The sequence below is a fragment of the Impatiens glandulifera genome, chromosome 4 (assembly GCF_907164915.1).
Source record: "Impatiens glandulifera chromosome 4, dImpGla2.1, whole genome shotgun sequence".
NCBI lineage: Eukaryota > Viridiplantae > Streptophyta > Magnoliopsida > Ericales > Balsaminaceae > Impatiens > Impatiens glandulifera.
The window spans coordinates 8477136-8498224 of NC_061865.1; the positions used below are offsets into that span (position 1 = coordinate 8477136).

A 21089-nucleotide genomic window follows, 5' to 3' on the forward strand; every position below is an offset into this window, starting at 1 on the left:
ACCGAAACCACTAGAACTGGAACCGCTAGAACCGGTTAACCAATAAACTGTTAAAATGAAACTGGTTAACTATTGATTCGGTTGGGTTACCGATTTTCAGGTTTTTTTGCACAACCCTACTTGACCATAACCTTATCTTTTCGTGTTCGGTTCGAATCGTGTTTTCGTGAACAAACCATCCATAAAAATCTTAGATAATTATTCGAATTATAAGAATTCAAGATGAAAAATTAGATATAGCTAAATAAGATGTATTACTTAACAAAATATACAACCAAGGAGGATATATCACCCACTATATTTGAGTGTGGAAGAAAACTTCATATATTTTAAAATGTTTTAATAATGAAAAATAATTAATTTTGACAGTACGGAAATATAGAAAAAAGTCAAGTAAAATTTTTTCCCGTTTAAACTTCGAAGTTCGGGAGCCACCACCACCTCTCTCTTAATCTCTCTCTCTCTCTCTCATTTCGCCGATTTTCTCTTCGACCCTAAGGAAGGAAGGAAAGGAAGACAAACGAAGAGGCACGTATTTCTTTTAATCATCGGTATTACCATTTGATCACCAATCCCAGTAAGAAATCTTTCATCTTCCTTTCAAACCATCCAAGGAAAGAAGAAATCTGATACGCTCTGTACCCATGTATTGACAACTGTTCATCTAATCAAAAACCTCAGAAACAGTCCAATTCCATGATGCCTTTATCGGAATGTCGTCCTTCTTGTTAGTCTCCACAACTTCACCGCCCGATTCTCTACAGTAATCTCTCCTTCTCTCTATCTTACACGAAAGCACATATCATTTATTGGGTTTATTCATAACAGAGGTTGTTGAAATGGGTCCTTCTGGATTTGGGAACTCGAGTGATCTGGGTTCTGGTTTTGGATTTTCAACTCGAACAACCGGATTAAGTTCTGGGTCGAGGTTGCCTAAGCCTCGATTGGTGAAACATAGAAAACAATCGTCTTCTCAACTACCCAGGCCTAAGTTGGGTGATGTTGATTTAGGATTTAATCCATTTCAACAATCTGCGGAGATTCCTCCACAGTTTTCTGGTTTAGGTAGGTCAAGGTTTGAGGTTAGTGGTAATGAACCATTGGTCTTTGGTGCTGGTAGGAGTGATCCAAGTGCTAATCTTGGTTCTAAACTTGGGGAATCTAATGGCATTGCTGTGGATGAACTTCATGATGAATTAAGAAAGATGAAACTTGGAGATGATCGAAAAGGATTTGGATATCAAGGGGAAAATGCGGGTGGTGTTGATAAAAACAACCTGACTACACTTGAGGATGATTTTCGAAAAATGAGATTTCAAACTTCTAAGACTCCTGATGACCTGAATGTTAACTCGAAGGATGAACCGAAATCGACTTATAGAAGCATGGCATCTGAACTTCCAGACCAATTGAAGAAACTAAATGTCAATGATGCAAGAACTATGGATGGAGCTGAACTTGATTCTGGTGCAGATAATATGAGGAAATTTAATGAAGTGAAAGGTTCTTCAGTTGGAAATGAAGCAACAAGTGAGATACATGAGAATAAGAAGAAAGTTGATATTCTGGACGAGAAAGCAAAATATACGGCAACAAATGAGAGCGAGAAGTCTGGACTAGAAAGAGAAGCCATTCCTGGTGAGACGACATATCAGTTCAATACTTCTGGTGACAACAAGAATTATAGTTCTCAATTCCAACCTTCATTCATGTTTTCATCTGGTGGTATCTCTTACGAGTCTCCTATGGAGAAATCCCAAACACACAATGAATTCGCGTTTACTAGCAGATGGGATGGAAAAGATGCATCTCAAGTTAAATTTACAACACCATATCAGAAAGGTGGTGTCTTTGCTGCTTCAGATAAGGTAGAATTTAATACCATGAGAGATTCGGTTAAAGATGCCAAATCAAAGAAAAAGCGAGGAGGAAAGGTTGCAAAACCATTTCAACCTACATGGATTAAAAATGATTTTGTAGAGTCTGCTGACTCATATTCACCAATGGATATTTCTCCTTATCCGGAAACATTGGCTGAAAATAGGGATTCAAGAGAAACTTCTGTAACATCGGAAGATGCATACCAGTTTGAATCACAGGCCACGGTTCCAGATCATATTGTTGATGAAGATTTGGTTTTTGCTACACAAAAGCTGGACATTGGGGAGGGTAATGTCAAGGACACAGAAACAAAAGGTCATACAGAAGAATATGTTTCAGGGGGTGACTGTGAAAGCTTTATAACTGCAGCTGAACACTTTGAATGTAGTGTGGATACATTTGCTTCTGCTGCAGATTTTGAAGAGATTTCCAGTCGAAGGGTTGAATCTGAAGTTAGTTCAGGGGAAGGTATTGAGAGACAACATAGTGATGTTGGTACCATGTTCAATTCTTCATCCATGTCAGAAGATGTTGAAAGGTCTAAATTCACCTTTTCTGCTTCTTCGTCTTCTCTAGACCAATCATCAGTAGCAGCAACACGACACCTCAAAAAGAAAAACCGCGTGAGAGTTGCTCAGGATTTGTATTCTGGTTCAGCTGCTAATAACATGCAGTTTTTCCCACTCTCCAGATCATCCTCAATTTTGTCTCCGAGACAGGCACCAGTAGATACAGGTGTGCATTTATCTAGAATGGATAGTACTTCTAGTTCTGGATCAGTTAAGGAAAAAGATGTTATGGAAGAAGTTCCATCTTCAAGTGCTGCTGCTCAAGAAGCTTGCGAGAAATGGAGATTAAGGTATAACTTTTTTTTATATCTTATACAAGAATTCATTCTCCTCGTATGATTCAGATCCAGGGAGTAACTTGTGCTGCAATTATGTGTGCCCAAGTGCATAATGTTCTCCATGTAATGTTTGATGCAGGGGAAATCAAGCTTATTCAAATGGAGATATGTTAAATGCCGAAGAGTATTACTCTCAAGGATTGGCTTGTATTTCTGAACGTGAAACTTCTAGAAGCTGTCTTAGGGCTGTGATGTTATGCTATAGCAACCGTGCTGCATCACGAATGTCACTTGGGAAAATGAGGGAAGCAATATCAGATTGCAAGAAGGCTGCTTCTATAGATCCAAGTTTCCTTAGAGTGCATGTTCGTGCTGCAAAGTAAGGATTGTCCTTTCCCTTGTGATTTCATTTATTCTACCTGTGCATACTTTAGGAGCATTCATTTCTTCTACATGCGTGGACTTCAAAGGCATATAAGAAATGTCTTGTTACATTTTATTTTTGTAATATCAATTATCAATAAGAATTTATTTGATTATTTTATTGATAAAATAAAATAAATTATGATGTTTGATTATACTCACCCACGGTAGTTCCAGTGGTAAGTCTTCAAGTAAGAGGCTAAGTTTTGCGGTTGAATTCCACTTAAAACACCTTGGTTTCTAGGATGATGTGCCCTTCAGGGAAAAAAAACTAGTCTAAAAAAAGAACTTATTTGATTATAGTAGAAAATGGCATTTTTGTCCGCGCCTCTTTGCTGGAGTCCTGCAACTTGTTCTTGTAATAATTGTGTTTTCTGCAATTAGATTCTCCTCGAGACCTGACGCTTTTATGTGAGTATTTATCTAGCACTATATCTGATTGATAACTGAAAATGTACCACTCTTTTTCAGTATAAGTTTAAATATTTACACCAGTTTCCTGTTCGAGTATTATTTTTTATTTGTGCAAATTTGTCTCTCTACATGCAAATGAGGTTGCACTTGCGAGGGTGTATGGTTTCTCATTATTTTCTAATATTTGTTTCAATAAATAGGATTTTAGTTGCATTTCTTATTTCATAGAACTAACTGAAAATGAACCAAGTAAGCCAACAAGTCTCTTGCTGCACAGTAGCTAATCAATGGGAATTGTTGTATTATATTCTTGAACTTTATTACACGTTACTAGATGATGCTATAAGTGATCACCTGCATATTTTATCAATATCATACAGATGTATCAACTGTTAGCGAAGCACATACACCCACCCAGATGATGACCCACATATAAATTAACAGTATGCTTTCAGATATGAGTTAAGTACATTTGACCTCTGTAGAAAGGTTTCGAGATTGATAGGTTAGATAGATGTCATGAGGTGTTCCCATTAGGTAATTAAATATTTTGCTTATTTCACATTTTATTTTTGAAAGGGTGAATCTAATTTCAATAATCCCTAGTTAAAGTGAAAGTCACATGAACCGCGGTGAAATAATGAGACAGAAACAAACAAGTACAAGTCATGGCACTGAGTTGTCATGAGAATGAGAAAAATACATCAAAACAAAAAATCAAATTGAGGGAAAACTATCCCAAAAAGGAATTCAAAACTCCAAATCATCTTGGAGATCCAAATTCATCGCAGAAGCGTCCCCATCAGGGATGGCATACTTGGACTTTGCTCTTTAACCTTCCAATCTGCTCCTTTCATAGTTGACCGTACTATGAATCTTCTATTTCTTTCTATCAAGCTTATTATTATTATTATTATTTTTCTAATTTCAAGTCATGCTCATTTTATTTATACAGACATGATAACTTTCTCTGGATGAATCAAAGTTGATAATGATAGATGATAAAGTTTTTCCAAATGTGTGATTTTCAGTTGTTACCTGGCTCTTGGAGAGGTTGAAGATGCATCCTTACACTTTATGAAGTGCTTGCAACCAGGAACTGATGCTTGTGTGGACAGAAAACTAGTTTTAGAAGCATCTGAGGGTCTGGAGAAGGCACAGGTATTTTCTTATTACCTATTTTTTTTGTTCCTTCAGCTACTTGTTCTTGTATGTGTTTGCTATTTTTCTTTTGCAACGAGAGTTTATTCCTTGTGGATGGGTAGCATGACAACCCACTTGTTCTTGTATGTGTTGCTAGAGTTTCATTCTGAACCTCTGAGTATTTTTCTTTGTGCATCTCTATCAATAAAATCATTAAAATGTAATGTAGTCTCTTTGAGTATCAAAAAGATCTCTTGACCGACTTTTCTTAAGTGAAAGGTGAGATTCAACAAGTTGTCTTAACTTTGGCTGTGTGATTAATTAACTGCTTTTAGGGAACCTCCAGAGATTGTTAAGGATGAGAGAAAAATGTTTAGGAATGATGTAGGCAAATAATGAAGTACTTATTTCTTGTATGATTTCCTCGTGTTGTCGGATTAGGCGATTAGCTGTTCAAGATGTGTTTCATCTTGTTAGGTTAATTGAAAGCAGATGTTTCTCAAAGAAAATGGCTAGCGCATTTGATGTGAGTGCTTTTATTTCGGGATTATATGTGAGAATAAAAGTATCATTGAACGCTTCTTGTGCTCTTTTTTTCTATGAAAGTTTTCCTTTTTCAAAAAAGGAAGTATCAATTAACACAATTGGAGAACCAACTTTGTGGTGCCAAATAGGCTAGTTGGCTTGTTTTATAGATGCGGGAGAACTGAACTATCGTCTCTGCCATTCCAGAGAGTTCTACAATCATTTGAAGAACATTTTGTCACTTACATTTCTATACAAGAGTGGTGCAAATAATTTATGCTGGTTTTAAGTAGAATATTCTTCCTTCTTGTGGTCATTTGAACTTTTCATGATCTCAAAATTATAGGAATTTTTCTTCTGCCACACTTTGTATGGTCTGTTTTGATTTTCATGTTTTTCCTACTAGTTGCACATTAACTGGTTGAATGATAAAATTATTGAATTTGACTTGAGAAAACTAATGTGACAAGTTATTTAGATACTTTTAGAAAAGGATTGTGCTGGTCCTTGTAATATGAAAGGTCTTGATTTGAGCTAAGGACCAACTAAATACATGGAATTACCGGTAGCAGAAAGGCGATAAAGACTAATCTTCGAATTCTGTTTTCAAAATGGGATGGAGTAATTTTTGAGACTAGGATTTTTTTCCTTGGAAGAGTATTGTTCTACCAATTAAGTTTAAAAGCCCATCCAACTCAATCCATGCTTATGTTACTATTCTTCTTTCTTTATTGTGTTATAAAAATGAAGAATCTACTAGTATGCATGTCTAATACACATAATATTTTTTATTGCTCAGAAAGTGTTGGAATACATTAGGCGATAAAGACTAATCTTCGAATTCCGCTTTCAAAATGGGATGGAGTAATTTTTGAGACTAGGATTTTTTTTCCTTGGAAGAGTATTGTTCTACCAATTAATTTTAAAAGCCCATCCAACTCAATCCATATTTATGTTACTATTCTTCTTTCTTTATTGTGTTATAAAAATGAAGAATCTACTAGTATGCATGTCTAATACACATAATATTTTTTATTGCTCAGAAAGTGTTGGAATACATTAGGGAATCTGAAAATCTATTGCAAGGGAGAACATCCACTGATGCAGAGAACGCTTTGGGATTGATAGCCGAGGCATTAACCATAAGTGCTTACTCGGAGAAACTTGTTCAAAGGAAAGCAGATGCTCTTTTTATGGTGTGTTTCGTGCCCAATATCTTCAAAGTTCACATAGCTCAAAATTTGTGCTTCATACTTGTTATCAATTGTTACTTCACCTGAGGACTAATGGCCAAATTCTTTTATTCTATTTGTCATTAAACAGCTGCAGAAGTATGAAGATTTGATTCTGTGGTGCGAGCAGACCCTTGCTTCTGCTGCTAAGAATTGTCCTTCCAACAATGGCGGTGTTGTAGCCAATATGGAACCTCCTGGAGTCTTGAAGACCTCTTTCAGACTTTGGCGATGGTATCTTATTATAAAGTCCTACTTCTACCTTGGAAGGCTTGAAGAAGCTCTTGCTTTTATGAAAAAGGAGGAACCCAACTTTGCTACAGAAATGTAATGATAATTATATCTAGGCTTTTGTTGGTTATTATGATTAGTTTATTTGTTGTTTGAAAGTTGCTTATGTTTATCTCTTTCAGGAATGATAACAAAAGTCATGAACCATTGGTTGCCTTGACTGCTACAATAAGAGAGCTTCTTCGCTTTAAGGTATTTTGGTTTAAATTGTCTTAGCATGGACATCCTGTGGGGAACATGGCATATTTTGTAGGCAGTCTAAACTATTGTTATACTTCCTCACATGATGGGCCTATTTTTTATCATGATCCAAAACATATCTTTATTCTAAATAAAGCAAAAAATGACACTGTAATCTGGATTATGATCCAAAATAATCTTTATTTCCAAATGAAGTAAAAAATCATTGATCATATAACCAAACTGAAAAAAAAATCACTTTCAATTTTACTGTGGCGATTTTCCTATGGACCGTGATTGTGCTAGAGATTATGATAAAATACTTACTCCTGAAAAATAATTCTGGTTCAACTCTATTTTCCAAAAGTAAAAAGAAGACAAAATAACGGTTTCCACGTAGACTCAATAATGACACTTAGTAGTGCTATTTTTCCTTGCAAAGGATTTCCCTTTGCCACCTTTCTCTGCCTATTTTATATGCATAAATGTCTGTTTCCTTATTCCGATGTTTACAGACAGCTGGAAATGAAGCCTTTCAAGCAGGAAAGTATGCAGAAGCTATTGAACACTACTCTGGTGCTTTATCGTGTACAGTTGAGTCACGTCCTTTTGCCGCTGTTTGTTTCTGCAATCGTGCTGCAGCATACAAGGCAATGAATCAAATCGCAGATGCTATAGCAGAATGTAGCTTGGCTATCGCACTTGATGGAAATTATGTGAAGGTTTGATTATGATGCGGTCTGTATTTCCTTTCTCTTTGAAATCCTATTCTTCATTGTGTTTTTGCATGCATTTACAGGCTATTTCTAGGCGGGCGACGTTGTTTGAGATGATTCGAGATTATGAGCAAGCATCGATGGACCTTCGGAGGCTGGTATCTTATCTCACAGAGAAAGTAGAAAAATCTAACCAGTCTGTAGCATCCTACAAAGTGAGCTTGATGAATGAGTTAAAACAAGCTCAGCTACGTCTTTCTACAGTGGAAGAAGAAGCAAGAAATGAGACCTCCTTGAATATGTATCTTATTTTGTAAGTTTCTCCATTTTGTTGCCATACTTCATATCATCTGCATTAACTTATATGTCATTCTACATGCGTAGGCTCTCTTAATAGGAGACTTTTGTGAGCCTATTTGGAGTATGATATTTTGTAGCGTTCAAAATTACATAAAGTAAAAGGCAAATTACAAATGGGTTAGATGTGAATATAAGGAGGAATTGATCCTTTATTTCCATGGGTTAGATTTAGATACTTATAAATTGATCCTTTCTTTCCCATGTCTCTTTACATGCAAATTTCTTTTTTCCTCTCCTTCCAGATTATAGTAGGTTGTCTTTTTGTACATTTTTTCCTTAATCACTGTCCAAAAATCTACAATTGTTATTTTTCTTAAAAAACACAATGATTTGAAAATAATCTCTCGACCATGATTCAAAAAAGAATCTGATCATGATCCAAAATAATTCTCTATACAAAATTAAACAAAAAATGGCGCCATTTAATTGGATTGTACATTTAATTGGTATGCAATTTATGACGACTTAGTCTGTTAATTATCAAATTTATCTTGGCTGTGGGGGTCAATCCTACATTAAAACTTTTTTTATCAAATTCGTCATCCAACTAAGTACATCCTACTATATCTGCTCCACTAGTCGTGGATGAAAGAGTGCATCTCTTAATCCATATCTGAAATGGATTCAAAAGCTACATATCCCTAAGTCCTACTTTCTGATATTAATGTGCATGTTGGTACACCTTAAAAATGACATAGACCCCCATGATCTCTTAACAGTTTTCATATATCTTTAAATACAATCAAGTGAGAAGCATCTATGTAAAAAATTGTTTTTCTAATCCTAATTGCTTCTTTGATTTCAACTTTGGAATCATCCTCTATCTTAGCTTCATAATCATTTGGCCACAGGCTTCCATAGCCAGACTACTGCTGAGAAGACATGCTTATAATATCTTTTAGGAGCATGTGTACTCAATTTTCTTTATATCAATGCAATTGTTGCAAGAATTGGAAATGTTACACAATCCTTTGTGAGCTTATTTTGAAATTTGGAAGTGCAAGGAAAGCTGCACAACTGTGTTTAGAAATTGATATATTCAAAGAGTTTTATGTCAAAACAGAAGTAGAATCATAAGCAGTCATAGATTTAAAATTGTCACTTCAGAACATGGTCATTGTGAAAAAAATTCCATTGGTTTGAGAATTTGCTCACAACTTTTTGCCTAATTGTATGGTATGGGAAAATTCCTGAATCAGTTTGAATTTGGATTGGTTAGGGGAGTTGATCCATCTGCAACAGAATCGGAAATTAAGAAGGCCTATAGGAAAGCTGCTCTCAGACATCACCCTGACAAGGTTCATGTTCTTTATCTTTCTTGTACTACAATTTTTAAAACCACCAGTATTTTTCTTAATATTTTCAGAAAACTTTTGTATGACACAGGCAAGTCAATTTCTGGCAAAAAGTGAGAGTGGAGATGATGGTTTTTGGAAGGAGATAGCAAAGGAGGTTCATAAAGATGCAGATAGGCTCTTCAAGATGATTGGCGAGTCTTACGCCATTCTTTATGATTCAAGCAAGGTATAAACTCCACTTGCAATGTGTTTCAAGCATTTAATTATGGCATAGTTGACTGTTTTCGTTAATAGACATTTATTCATCATGGGTATATAACTATATTGAGGCCATTTTTTAACACTAATTGTCTGAAATAATTTTACATAGAGCCATTAAAATGATAAGAACTACTTATTTATGGTTAGAGTATACAAAATACATCATTTATTCAATGCATTGCTCAATTATTAATTAATTATCCATTTCACAATAAGTTTACAATGCTAATAAATTTATAGCTTATTTGACTTATCTAAAACTTGCTAGGTTGACTGGTTACTAGCAGTCAAATTACGTAAATCACAGTTTCTTATGAGATAAATCCTTCAATGTGTAATTATTAGGTAGTATAGTTTGATACAATCACATCTTATCTTTCTATAATTTGTATAACAATAAAAAACAATTTATTATTAAGATACAGTCTCCACAAAATGCCAGCCTCTTCCAGGGATTAGTCGAGGTGCATGAAAATAAACTGTTCATTACTTTTACTTATCATCATGTGCATAAAAGACAGGTTGTTTGATCACTTGTCTAAAATACAAAAAAAAAAAATCATTCATGACATGAATAATTTGTCGGGTAGAAATTATGTCTTAACTTTTGTCATTGTGATCTGTTTTGTTGTGGTAGCGCGCTCGGTATGATCAAGAAGAAGAAATGAGAAACATTTTAAAGAATGGCAATGGTGGTGCAGCAGGAAGAATGAAGACAGATTTTCATAGTTATCAATCGGATAGAAGCAATAGGCGCCAATGGCAAGAAGTATGGAGATCATCATATGGAAGAGGACCAGAAACAACTCGTTCAAACAGATACCCGTGAGAACTTTCCTCAAATTATTTACTCTTCTTTCAAAAGGGTTCTCGATTGTGTCGACAAATTTTCCAACCTACAAGATATACATTACACGAGTGTGTTTTTTGCCCGGTTTGTTTCCTCACCTTTTGAGGAAAGTCTGAGATTGGAGATTTTGTACATATGATAAGAAAACAAATATCATCATTTGAAATACGTACAAATACAGATAGAGAGATCGATCGATCAATCGCAGTCTGCCCGGGTCAGATTCGAGGAAAGATGATTGTGGAAGTTTGCTTGTTCTGATAGTTTTCATCTAATTTGCTGCTTATTTTCACTGTAATTTTGGTAGAGTTAAAATATAGGTTATTTTCTGGAGATTATTAGTGGCAAGTTTTGCTTAGTGTTTTGTTTTTTTTCTAACATTTTTCATTGACAATTCCATTTTTATTTATTTTTATTTTTTTTGCATCTTTTTTATTATTTTAAAAGTTTTGTGGCTGTGATTTGTTTGTTGATGGATTTGTAAACTAAGAGATTGATATTATTGTATTTTGTTCAATGATTATATACTTGTTTTAAGTAATTACTTTCCCCAGTTTTTTTTTTTATTTCAAATTTTGTATAGAAGTTAAATGCTGAAACATAGATATGAGGTGACCCTAATGTGTTTCTGTATTTTTCTTGTTATTTACTTGTTTATTAGTTTGTGCAATTGAAGTTTGAAAGTATAATAATTAGAGAAACATGATTTTTGTAAGTTTATGTCTAGCTAATCCATTTAAAATTAAGAGTTAAATTTAAATAGATTTGAGTTAAGATTTAATTCATATTAATAATGGTTTTAATTGTGTTATATATATAAAAATAAATTTTAACTGAAAACACAATATAAATAAAACTCTAATAAAAAAAATTAAAATTTGGCTTTGTAATATTTGTATATGGATTTTGTAGTTTTGTTAAAAAGACCAAACCATAAAGAATTATTTAAGTAAAAGATAAATTAATTAAAAAAAGAATTGTGGGATGAAAATAATATTAAGTTTAGATTCTTACTTAAAAACATTTATCAGCCTATCATTCTATATATATATATTTATTAAGAGGACTAAAAACTCATTTAAATGGGTGATATTTGAAAAAAATCGAATTATAAATTAGAATTTTTGTTTCACTAAATTGTAAATTATTAGAACATTTATTTGTAAAGAGTAATTTGATATTTCATGATTATGGATAACAATGAGGTGGATCACGAGAAATAAATTTATCATTCTCGTACTCCCATTCCGTTATATTTTACAATTTTATTTTCATTACATCCCTATCCTATTAGGTTTTGAAAAATTTTCGGTATGATTTATTTTCTATTTTTTAAATTTGTTTATCTATTATAAAATTATATAAAATGATATTTTATATAATATATTAAAAAAAATATTTTTTTCATAAAAATATGAAAATAAATAATTATATTAATAATTTTATAAAAAGTATATATTTTTTAAAAAAATATGAAAATTAATAATTTTATATATTTAATAATGTTTATTAGTATCTCACTATTGTGAGTGGTCAATTATGGGTTAAATTAGAGAAAAATCACCTTAACATTTTAATATTCTAATTAGACTATTAATTTTGATGATATTTGAACAAAATTCGATTTTGACGAAAATATAAATTATTATATTAAAGTATTAAAATAGTTATTCATAAGAGTTGATATTTTAGTTGAAAACTTGAGTAATTTAATTACTAAAAATATAATTGACTTAGATAATTAAATCCAAATAACCTCACATCAAACAAGCTTACATTTGATCATTTAAGAATTTATGGGTTCATTTGAGAATAAGTAATAAATTTGAGACCTATATAATACTTCTTTCTCTAAGGCTTAAGGGTTTTCCCCATTTACTTTCTGCAGTTACGACTTAAGAACAATTCAGGATTTAGGGTTTGCAATTGAACTGTTACTACTGTAATTCTCTTTCTCTCTCTCTATACTGTAATGGGAGCTGAAGCCAAATCGAATGCCGGTGGTGACAGAGGCAACAAGAAGGGGAAACAGCGATTCCTTCAGCGTAATGTGAGCTTTCGTTTTCTCTTTTTCATCTCTTCATTACGCATGATCGATTGACATTCAATAATAACCGCCTTTGTTCTCTCTTTGACTGTATCTCAGAAACCAGCGAGGAAAGGTTCCTATCCGTTGCGACCTGGAGTGCAGGGATTCTTCATAACTTGTGATGGGGGTAGAGAACGCCAAGCCTCTCAGGAAGCCGTGAACGTTCTCGATTCTGTAATTTCTCTTCATTTTTCTTCATCGCAATTGATCGATTCTTTTTTGCTTACTAAAGTTGTTCTTTCAAGTCATTTCATTCTTTCTGTATTTCAATTGAACTTTAATTTATCGATAATAATTGTTCATTCTGCTAGATGTAGGAATTAGGATGATGATATTAATTGAATAAAGGCCATTCATCATATGCATTTTCTCTCTGAGTTGAATTGACACATGTATAATTTTGCATTCTTCGTGCATATATGTTTTTTTTTTTTTTAAAAAGGTCAATTTTTTATTGAAATCGAGAGTGGATCGCAAAACACATTCTTAAGCAGTTTGCAGAAAAGAGAAAAAAAATTAGACTGCATAGTTTGTTGGGATATGAATTTACTTTTCTGGATTACAATGGCTTAGTTGCGCCTTTCATTAAACGACATTGGGCATTTACATGAAATTATTCGGTTTCCTTATCTATGGTTGCAGTTTTATGAAGAGCTTACTGATCTGCCTAGTTTTGGCCATGCCAAGAAACTTGGACACATTCTGGAGAAGCCTATGAATAAGAAGATAAAATTTAGTTCAGATTCTTCCAGTAGTGATGATGAGGGTGATGAGAATGATGAAGGCCAGGAGAAAGAGAAAGAGAAGGAGGCAAGCACTGATGGAACTGACGATCCAAATCATGGAAATCAAACCGTTCAAATTTCAACTCCTGATAAGCAGGATGGTGCAGCCACAGATGATAAATTGGCCAAGGATGTGAATGATAGTACAGATGATGGTCAGTGCCAAAAGTCTACGGCAGTTGAAGGGGAAGAGCCTCCGCCAAAAAGACAATGCTTAGACACGGATTTACTGAAGGCTGGAAATGTTACTATTGATAAAGAGGAAAAATCAATAGACAAACTTATTGAAGAGGAGATTCAAGAATTGGGTGATAAGAGCAAGGTGAGAGGGTCAATTATTTATCTTCATTTATGTGTTATACTTTTTAAAGGTAAAGCTTTTGTCTGTTATCTTATTAGGGGCTGAAACTCTATGATAAATTACTATCCCGTTAGACACAGCTTGAAGTTGACAAATCTAGCAAAGAAGCCATGATAGTTATTAAACCTACTTTCACTAGAACTAAAGAAATATACCATTAATTGTGAAAGAGAAGGCCACTCTTACTACTTGAGCTGCACTGAGTCGGTGCCTTATGTGGAAGCTTTAATCCAAAAAAGAGAACAAATCGATTTATTTTTCCCTTAGAAGCTTATTAAGAAGATGCCATTTATAGCAAACTATATGAACATTTGCAGCTTCTTTAGTTAATTTCTATTTATTTTACTTGTTGTGCATATTATTCTCCCTTTCCCTTTGTGATAATGACATGCTTTGCTCCTTCTCAGAGACGCTTTAATGGTCTTGATTCTGGATGCAATGGGGTTGTCTTTGTTCAAATGAAAAAGTTTGGCGGGGATCCAACCCCCAAGGAGCTAGCAGAACACATGATGACATCAATTTCCTCAACTAAAAAACATATATCAAGGTTTTTAATTGTATTTTTTTTCAAGATATCAACTATTGTTTACGAAGAGTTTCATAGCCCTCAAAAGTTATCTATTTTCTTAGGTTCTTGTTAAGAGTGCTACCAGTAGAAGTAACATGCTATGCTTCAGAAGAAGAAATCACAAAATCAATTGAACCGCTCATTGCAAAATACTTCCCTGCAGAAGCTGAAACTGCGGAAAAGGTAAGTTGACAAATAGATTGGTCTATCTATATGGATAGTAATGTCGAATATGAGTAGTGATGATTTAATACTTGTTATTGCTTATGCCAAGAATCCAGGGAAGGAGATTAATGCTTTTAGATTCATGGTAGTTTTTTAACTCGAAATTCTAACTTGTTTTTATAGTACGCTGTGCTGTTTGAAGCCCGAGCAAATACAGGTATAGATAGAATGAAAATTATCGATGCTGTTGCAAAATCTGTACCCGCACCCCACAAGGTCGATCTTACCAACCCAAATAAGACTATTGTCGTCCAAATTGCTAAGGTCAGTTTACTTTCCCTTTCTCGGATTTGATTACATGGAAATTTTGTTTCATCTTATTCAAAGGTCTATTTTATTTTATTTATTTCTACAGACAGTCTGTTCTATTGGAATCGTTGAGAAGTATAAGGAATTGGCGAAGTATAATATAAGGCAATTGACGAGCTCGACCAAACCATAGAGTATTTTGTTGTTTTAAGCATTATTTATCTTGGCCATGACTTAAAGTTATAAAATTAGGGTTCTTGACCCGTCTTCAACACTAATGTTTTTGTTTTTTATTTCTGGTTACAAATAGTATTTATTGAACAAGTTTTTTAATGATAGGCTTAAAGATCTTATTATGTTGGTGATGGTTTTGAAGTTTTACCGTGTTTTTGTATGGAATGGGGCTGGTTTAAAGTAGGATTATTTGAGTTAGATTATATTATTAGATGAAAAGTGGATTAAATTATATCAATTTTTATGTTTTTTTTGTTTGATCTAATTTCGAATAGTGAAATTGTTAAATTAAAAAAAAATCTTTTATATATATTATAATGAGGGAATTGGGGAGGAAATGTTGTGTTAATATATCACCTCTCCCAATAATATATTATAATTGATGTGAAATATCCAGACTCAAAAAAACAATGTTTTTATTAACGGCATTGATTCTAGTAAAGAAAATCATATTATTCATGTAAATTCTCATTTTTTACTCATAAATTTTTTTAATTTATAAATAATTTTTTTGAAATAATTGAATTTTTAAGAATAATTGATTTTGAATTTCATTAAAGTTAGGATGATAATTAACTTAAGTTATGGAAACACAATGGATTTCATCCCATTTAATATAACCTTAAATTATAAAATAAATTTTTAAAAAGGAAATCATTTTTTTTGTTAAGCATTAACTAAATTTTGAATATTTTGTTTAAGGAATTTGTTTAATTGAATCTTTAAATTAAATAAGTTATTATATAAAATGATTTTAATTAATTAAATTATTTTAAACCTAGATAAAATAAGATAATAAAATTTTGTATGAAAACGGTTTTGAACTTTTATTAACGAAATTTTCAAATTTAATTTTTATTTGTTATTTAATTTTTATTAATTAAATTAGATTATTTTGTTTTCATTGCATACTTAGTTTAATTGTATGTTTTCATTTAATTAAAATATCACGATTTAATCGTTTTCTTAATTAGGGGTTTGTTTTAATTTTATTTTTATTTTTTTAATTTTTTTTTAGGATAGAAGGGAAACGGTCAAAATCCAAAGTAAACGGTGGTTGAAGAGTCCTCCAATTTTTAAAAAAAAATTCAATCCCTTAAGACTAGGAATGGTTGGACTAGGCAATTTTAAATACATTAAATAGATATATTGTTTCAACCCTATGTTTTCTATTATTTTCCTATAAATATCACTTATTAACACTTTACAAAATACAACTTTTCTTCTTCAAAATTTTTTCCATAACCGAAACTCTAAGAAAACAAAGTAAGCAACAACTGGGTTGTGTGTCTTGCTTAGGAGATTTCTCTTTTGATCCCACCAACAAAAGAGCCCGTTCTTATTGTAAGTTTTTTTTTTCTTTTATTTGAATTTGAATTGTGATTTGCTTTTTCTATTTGATTACATTTATTATTTCCGTAAGTTTGATGTTTAGAATTTGTGTTATAGTTGTAAATATGTAATCTAAATAAAAGAACAAAAAGAAAACAGAAACTTTTTATTTTTTTTTCAAAATTGAAAACATAAAAACTAGAATAAGATTTATATTTTTCTTGTATTTTAAAAACCTAAACCTAGAAATAAATTTAGTTTGCACTCATTTTAATTATTTTAAAAATAAATAGATTCCGCCCAAGCCAAAACTAAACTTAAGTTTTTAAAACAAGACTTGACTGAGAATAACCTTAATCTTAAAATGTATATGTTATTTCTTTTAAGAGTGAAGTAGAGTCGAAATCGGTTGAGCTATTCTAAATTATGTGTTAAATGAATCATTTGAGTCATAATTTAGAATAGCCCAGACCGTTTTCGACTCTACTTCACTTTTAAAGGACATGACCGATAAATTTTAACATTAAGATTCATCCTCGGTTAAGTGTTGTTTTAAAAACTTAAGTTTAGTTTTGACTTGGATTGAATCTATTTATTTTTAAAATAATTTAGATGAGTGCAAACGGAATTTATTTCTAGATTTTTAAAACGCAATATGACTAAAAAACTATAAATTTTAGGCTAATTTTCATGATTTTCGGTTTTGATTTAAAAAAAAAAGAAGTAGAAAGTTTCTGTTTTCTTTTTATATATATTTTTTTAATTTAAATTACATATTTACAATAAAAACACAAATTCTAAAGGAAATAATTTTAGGCTTTCGGTGTTTGCTTAGGGATTCGGTTCTAGAAGAGGTATGGAAAACGCCAAGGCTCCATCTTAACGTTATGAAGAAAGGCTTTTGACATTTTCAATTATTTTAATTTAATTAAAATTGCATAGTCTTTGAAATCATTCATAGTTGGGGTTAATTTTTATTTTTTTAAATTAAAAAAAAGAAGTAACTTCTTCTTATTTTCTGGGGAAATTTGACAAATAACTCTGATAATAGGGATATATTCAAATTTAGCATAGGCATGATAAATTTTGCAAATGTAACCTTTTATCAGGAGCAAAAACACTTTTACCCTTAATTAAAAAAAATAGGTTTAATTATTTTCCTCAACCATTTATCCCTCTCTTTCCTCATTCCAATTTCTCTTTCGAGCCTTTCTCTCGTTTCAGTTTCTCCCCGGCCCTTTCTCTCATTTCAGTTTCTCCCCCGACGATCAAAGCGAAGCAACGAAATGAAGGAAGTCGATCGATCAACTCCCCGAGGTAATGCCAGAATGCCTTGATCGGGCTTTCTTCGTTTCGTTGCTTCGCTTTGATCGTCGGGAGAGAAACTGAAATGAGAGAAAGGGTCGGGGAAGAAACTGAATGAAGAGAGAGAAATAACTAAACCTTTTTTAATTAAGGGTAAAAGTGTCTTTTTGCTCATAGTAAAAGATTACCTTTGCAAAATTTATCATGCTAAATTTGGAAATATCCCTATCATCGTCAAATTTCCCCATGTTATGTGGTTGGGAAAAAACATTAAAAAACAAGTAACTTCTCTTATAAAAGTTAAAAAAACGTTTCATTGTCAAATTTTATTATCTTATTCTATATTTAAGATGATTTAATTAATTAAAATTCTTTTAAAAAATAAGTAACTCCTCCTCGTTGAGACTCTTACTTATTTAAAAAACATTATAAATACAAGTAACTTCTCCATATAAAAAAGTAAAAAAAAAAGTCACATCAAATTTTATTATTTGTTTTATGATTTAATTAATTAAAATTCTTTTACATAATAACTTATTTAATCAAAAATTCAATTAAACAAATTACTTAAACAATATTTTATTAATAGTAAAAAAAAGATTTTCTCTTTAAAAATTTATTTTATTATTTAAGATTATATTAAATGATAAATCACCTTAAATATATTAAGAATGATAAAACTCTTGTGTTTCAGTAACCAATACTAATTACATTAACTTTTTAAATATATTAACAATGATAAAACTCTTGTGTTTCAGTAACTTATACTAATTACATTAACTTTATCCAAATCTAAAATCAATTAATTTTAAAAATTCAATTATTTTAAAAATTATTATTTATAAATTATAAAAATTGGGGAGTGAAAATGAGTGTCCACAGAATGTCCTCTTTTTTGACAAAATTTGTAGAAAATACTCGATTTCGGAAAATGCATGTCCAAGTTTGAACATAGACACATGTGTTTTTGAAAATACCCAATTTATAGTTTATTTTGGATTTCTTGATTGAAAAGAGAACAAACTTGCTCGTCTAATTACTCTTAATTCTTCAAAGTTGGTTTATCATCCATTTGTTGACGATTCATCTTTGTTTAAAATATACATCCCTTATGGTTTATCGATCGTGTAAATCGAGTTTGGTGTTGTTTTGACTATATTTTCTACACACCTCACCTAATATTTGGATTGTACGTGAGTACACATCTTGACTTAGTTTGCTGATTGCGTTTACTTGGATTGATACATCGCTCATGAACTCAGTGTGCTAATTATATGCGTCGCTCCATAATCTTAATGTGCTGATTGATCGCTCCTATTCTCAGTGCACATAGTTGGTTGCATATTAGCGTAAAACTCTCATTTCTTTCTTCTGGAAGTGTGAAGGATACTCTCAATGGTCGACGTAATTCTGTAGAGATTCGAACCAAGGTTTGTCCGCCACTTTAGTGTTGCCAATCATCCTCTACTCGAAGTCTCTTTCTTTTTTTGACGAATCTTTAAAGGTTTGATCTTGTTTCCTTCTGAGATTTGCGTCATGGCTGCTAACATGGCCAAAGCGTCTGTGAATCAATTTTGACTCATTGGAGCGTGCGTGAATGTCACATGTTCAAACTTAGCCATTAGAGTCGGTAAGTGTTGATGGTAGGGTTTGAAATTCTCTCATTTTACTTGTCATTCACCATTAGCTTGTGAAATGACTAAGTTCGAGTCTCCTACAACTTCTAGGCTGAAAAATATAAAGAAGCCCTATGGCGACTTCCCATTAAAAAACTTTCAATCTCTCTCAGATTATACGGGAAAGTAAGTTATGGAGTCGTCTATAAAGTCTCAATTTTCAACTTTAAATTTTCAATAACCTTAAAATTAATTTCACTCACTTACGTTTTCAAAATCAACTTTCAAAGAGCGTCTCAGATTTTTCAAACTCGTCGATAATTTTTTTAATATCGATCACAAATCAATTTCTTTGTGTTCCTTTGTCTCTATTGAATGATTTTTTTTATGTGATTGAATTGGATTTGATAAGGATGGCTTTTGGTAATAGAAGGCTGCATTATTTAGTTTATAAAATTAAATTTGAAACTTTTATGTCAAAATTAATTTGTAGATTTAAATTAAAACACTTATAATTATATTCAAGTAACTATAAATTTTGTGTATAGTTTGTAATTTTTATTGAAAACAATTTGTGTTTTTCCACTCAACTTTATTTTGATATGATTTTACCTTTCAAATTCAACATTGCTCATCAATTTTGTTTTTATAATAAAAAAAATACATATAAGGACCTTGAAATCACTAATAAATTACACTTATAAAAACTAATATTTTACTTATAATCTCTTTAGTAATCATAATTTTGAAAAATCAAAACTGATTTTTATATATTTTTCAAAGAAATAATGTATAAATTATTTTATGTTTATAATTTGTTTTTTAATTATAAAATTACAATAATTTTTATAAGTTAATACGTTTTTAGTTAACATTAAACTTAATTATTATTATTATTATTATTTTGATTTTGTCTTTTAAACAATTTTTTTGTTGCTGAGTTATTATATGTTTTATTTGTATGCATGTGATTATGACAATAATTTGATTTTTCAAATAATTTAGTACATATAATAGTTTTAGATAATTTCTGTTTTAAACTATTTTTTAGATTATTGTATTTTTTTATTTATAAAAAATGTTGATTGAATTAAATAAAAGGTTTTAAAAAGAAAACTAGACACAATTATTTTTTAAAATAAATCTTTAGATTATTTAAAAAAAGAAGTAAACATAATTATCAAATAATATATATTTTTTATCAGACAAAATAAAATTTTCATGATTACTATAATATATTACGATGATAAATACACCTTTTATTGATTTTAAAATTTGAGATTAAAATTAATAAAAAGTATAGGATATTTATTAAGGTATATTTTTTTATTTATAATAATTATTTTATAAGTTATTTAGTTTTTGTTTGATAAAGTTTGTTATTTTATTTAAGAATTTTAGAGTAATTTAAAATTATTTTTAAATAATTTAGTATACAACTATAAATATGTAAATTTTATTACTAGTAACAGATATTTTTCACTAAAAAATTAAAATTAATATATTATTAATTTTATAAAATTGATAATTAATTTTTTATTTAATAAAATTAAAAGTAGTAGATATTTTTTTATGAGAAAATATAGTTTAGTTTAAATTAGAATTTTATTTTATAATTTTATAAATGAGACATTTATTTAATTTATAAAAATTCATATTTAATCATGTTATTTTATTTATAAGGATAAATATTATCAGAAGAAGACACCTACTTATGTTTTGGATAAATATATATATATATATATTCTTGATTAATTTTAAAGACGGAATAAAATGTTTAAAAACAAAATAAATTTAATAATTAATAAATATAATTAATAATTTAATTTGAATTAAATAAAATTAATAATAATAATAACCAAAAAAACAAAAATATAGTGATGGCATTATAGTAAATATGAGCT

General features: G+C 30.9%; 2 protein-coding genes across 2 annotated transcripts; both read left to right on the plus strand.

Moving 5' to 3' along the window:
- The first annotated feature begins 444 nt into the window (after window positions 1–444).
- Window positions 445–10962, plus strand: LOC124933733. The gene is made up of 11 exons (XM_047474169.1): window positions 445–2740; window positions 2868–3107; window positions 4597–4726; window positions 6277–6429; window positions 6557–6792; window positions 6879–6948; window positions 7452–7658; window positions 7736–7965; window positions 9232–9310; window positions 9399–9536; window positions 10209–10962. Exons 1-11 carry the CDS (start codon window positions 840–842, stop codon window positions 10398–10400), a joined length of 3576 nt encoding a protein of 1191 aa, XP_047330125.1. The 5' UTR covers window positions 445–839; the 3' UTR covers window positions 10401–10962.
- A 1345-nt stretch (window positions 10963–12307) lies between these two features.
- On the plus strand, window positions 12308–15201 carry LOC124934385 (THUMP domain-containing protein 1). Its single transcript, XM_047474909.1, has 7 exons — window positions 12308–12471; window positions 12568–12684; window positions 13153–13617; window positions 14064–14203; window positions 14287–14407; window positions 14573–14713; window positions 14805–15201. Exons 1-7 carry the CDS (start codon window positions 12394–12396, stop codon window positions 14889–14891), a joined length of 1149 nt encoding a protein of 382 aa, XP_047330865.1. The 5' UTR covers window positions 12308–12393; the 3' UTR covers window positions 14892–15201.
- The last annotated feature ends 5888 nt before the right edge of the window (window positions 15202–21089 follow it).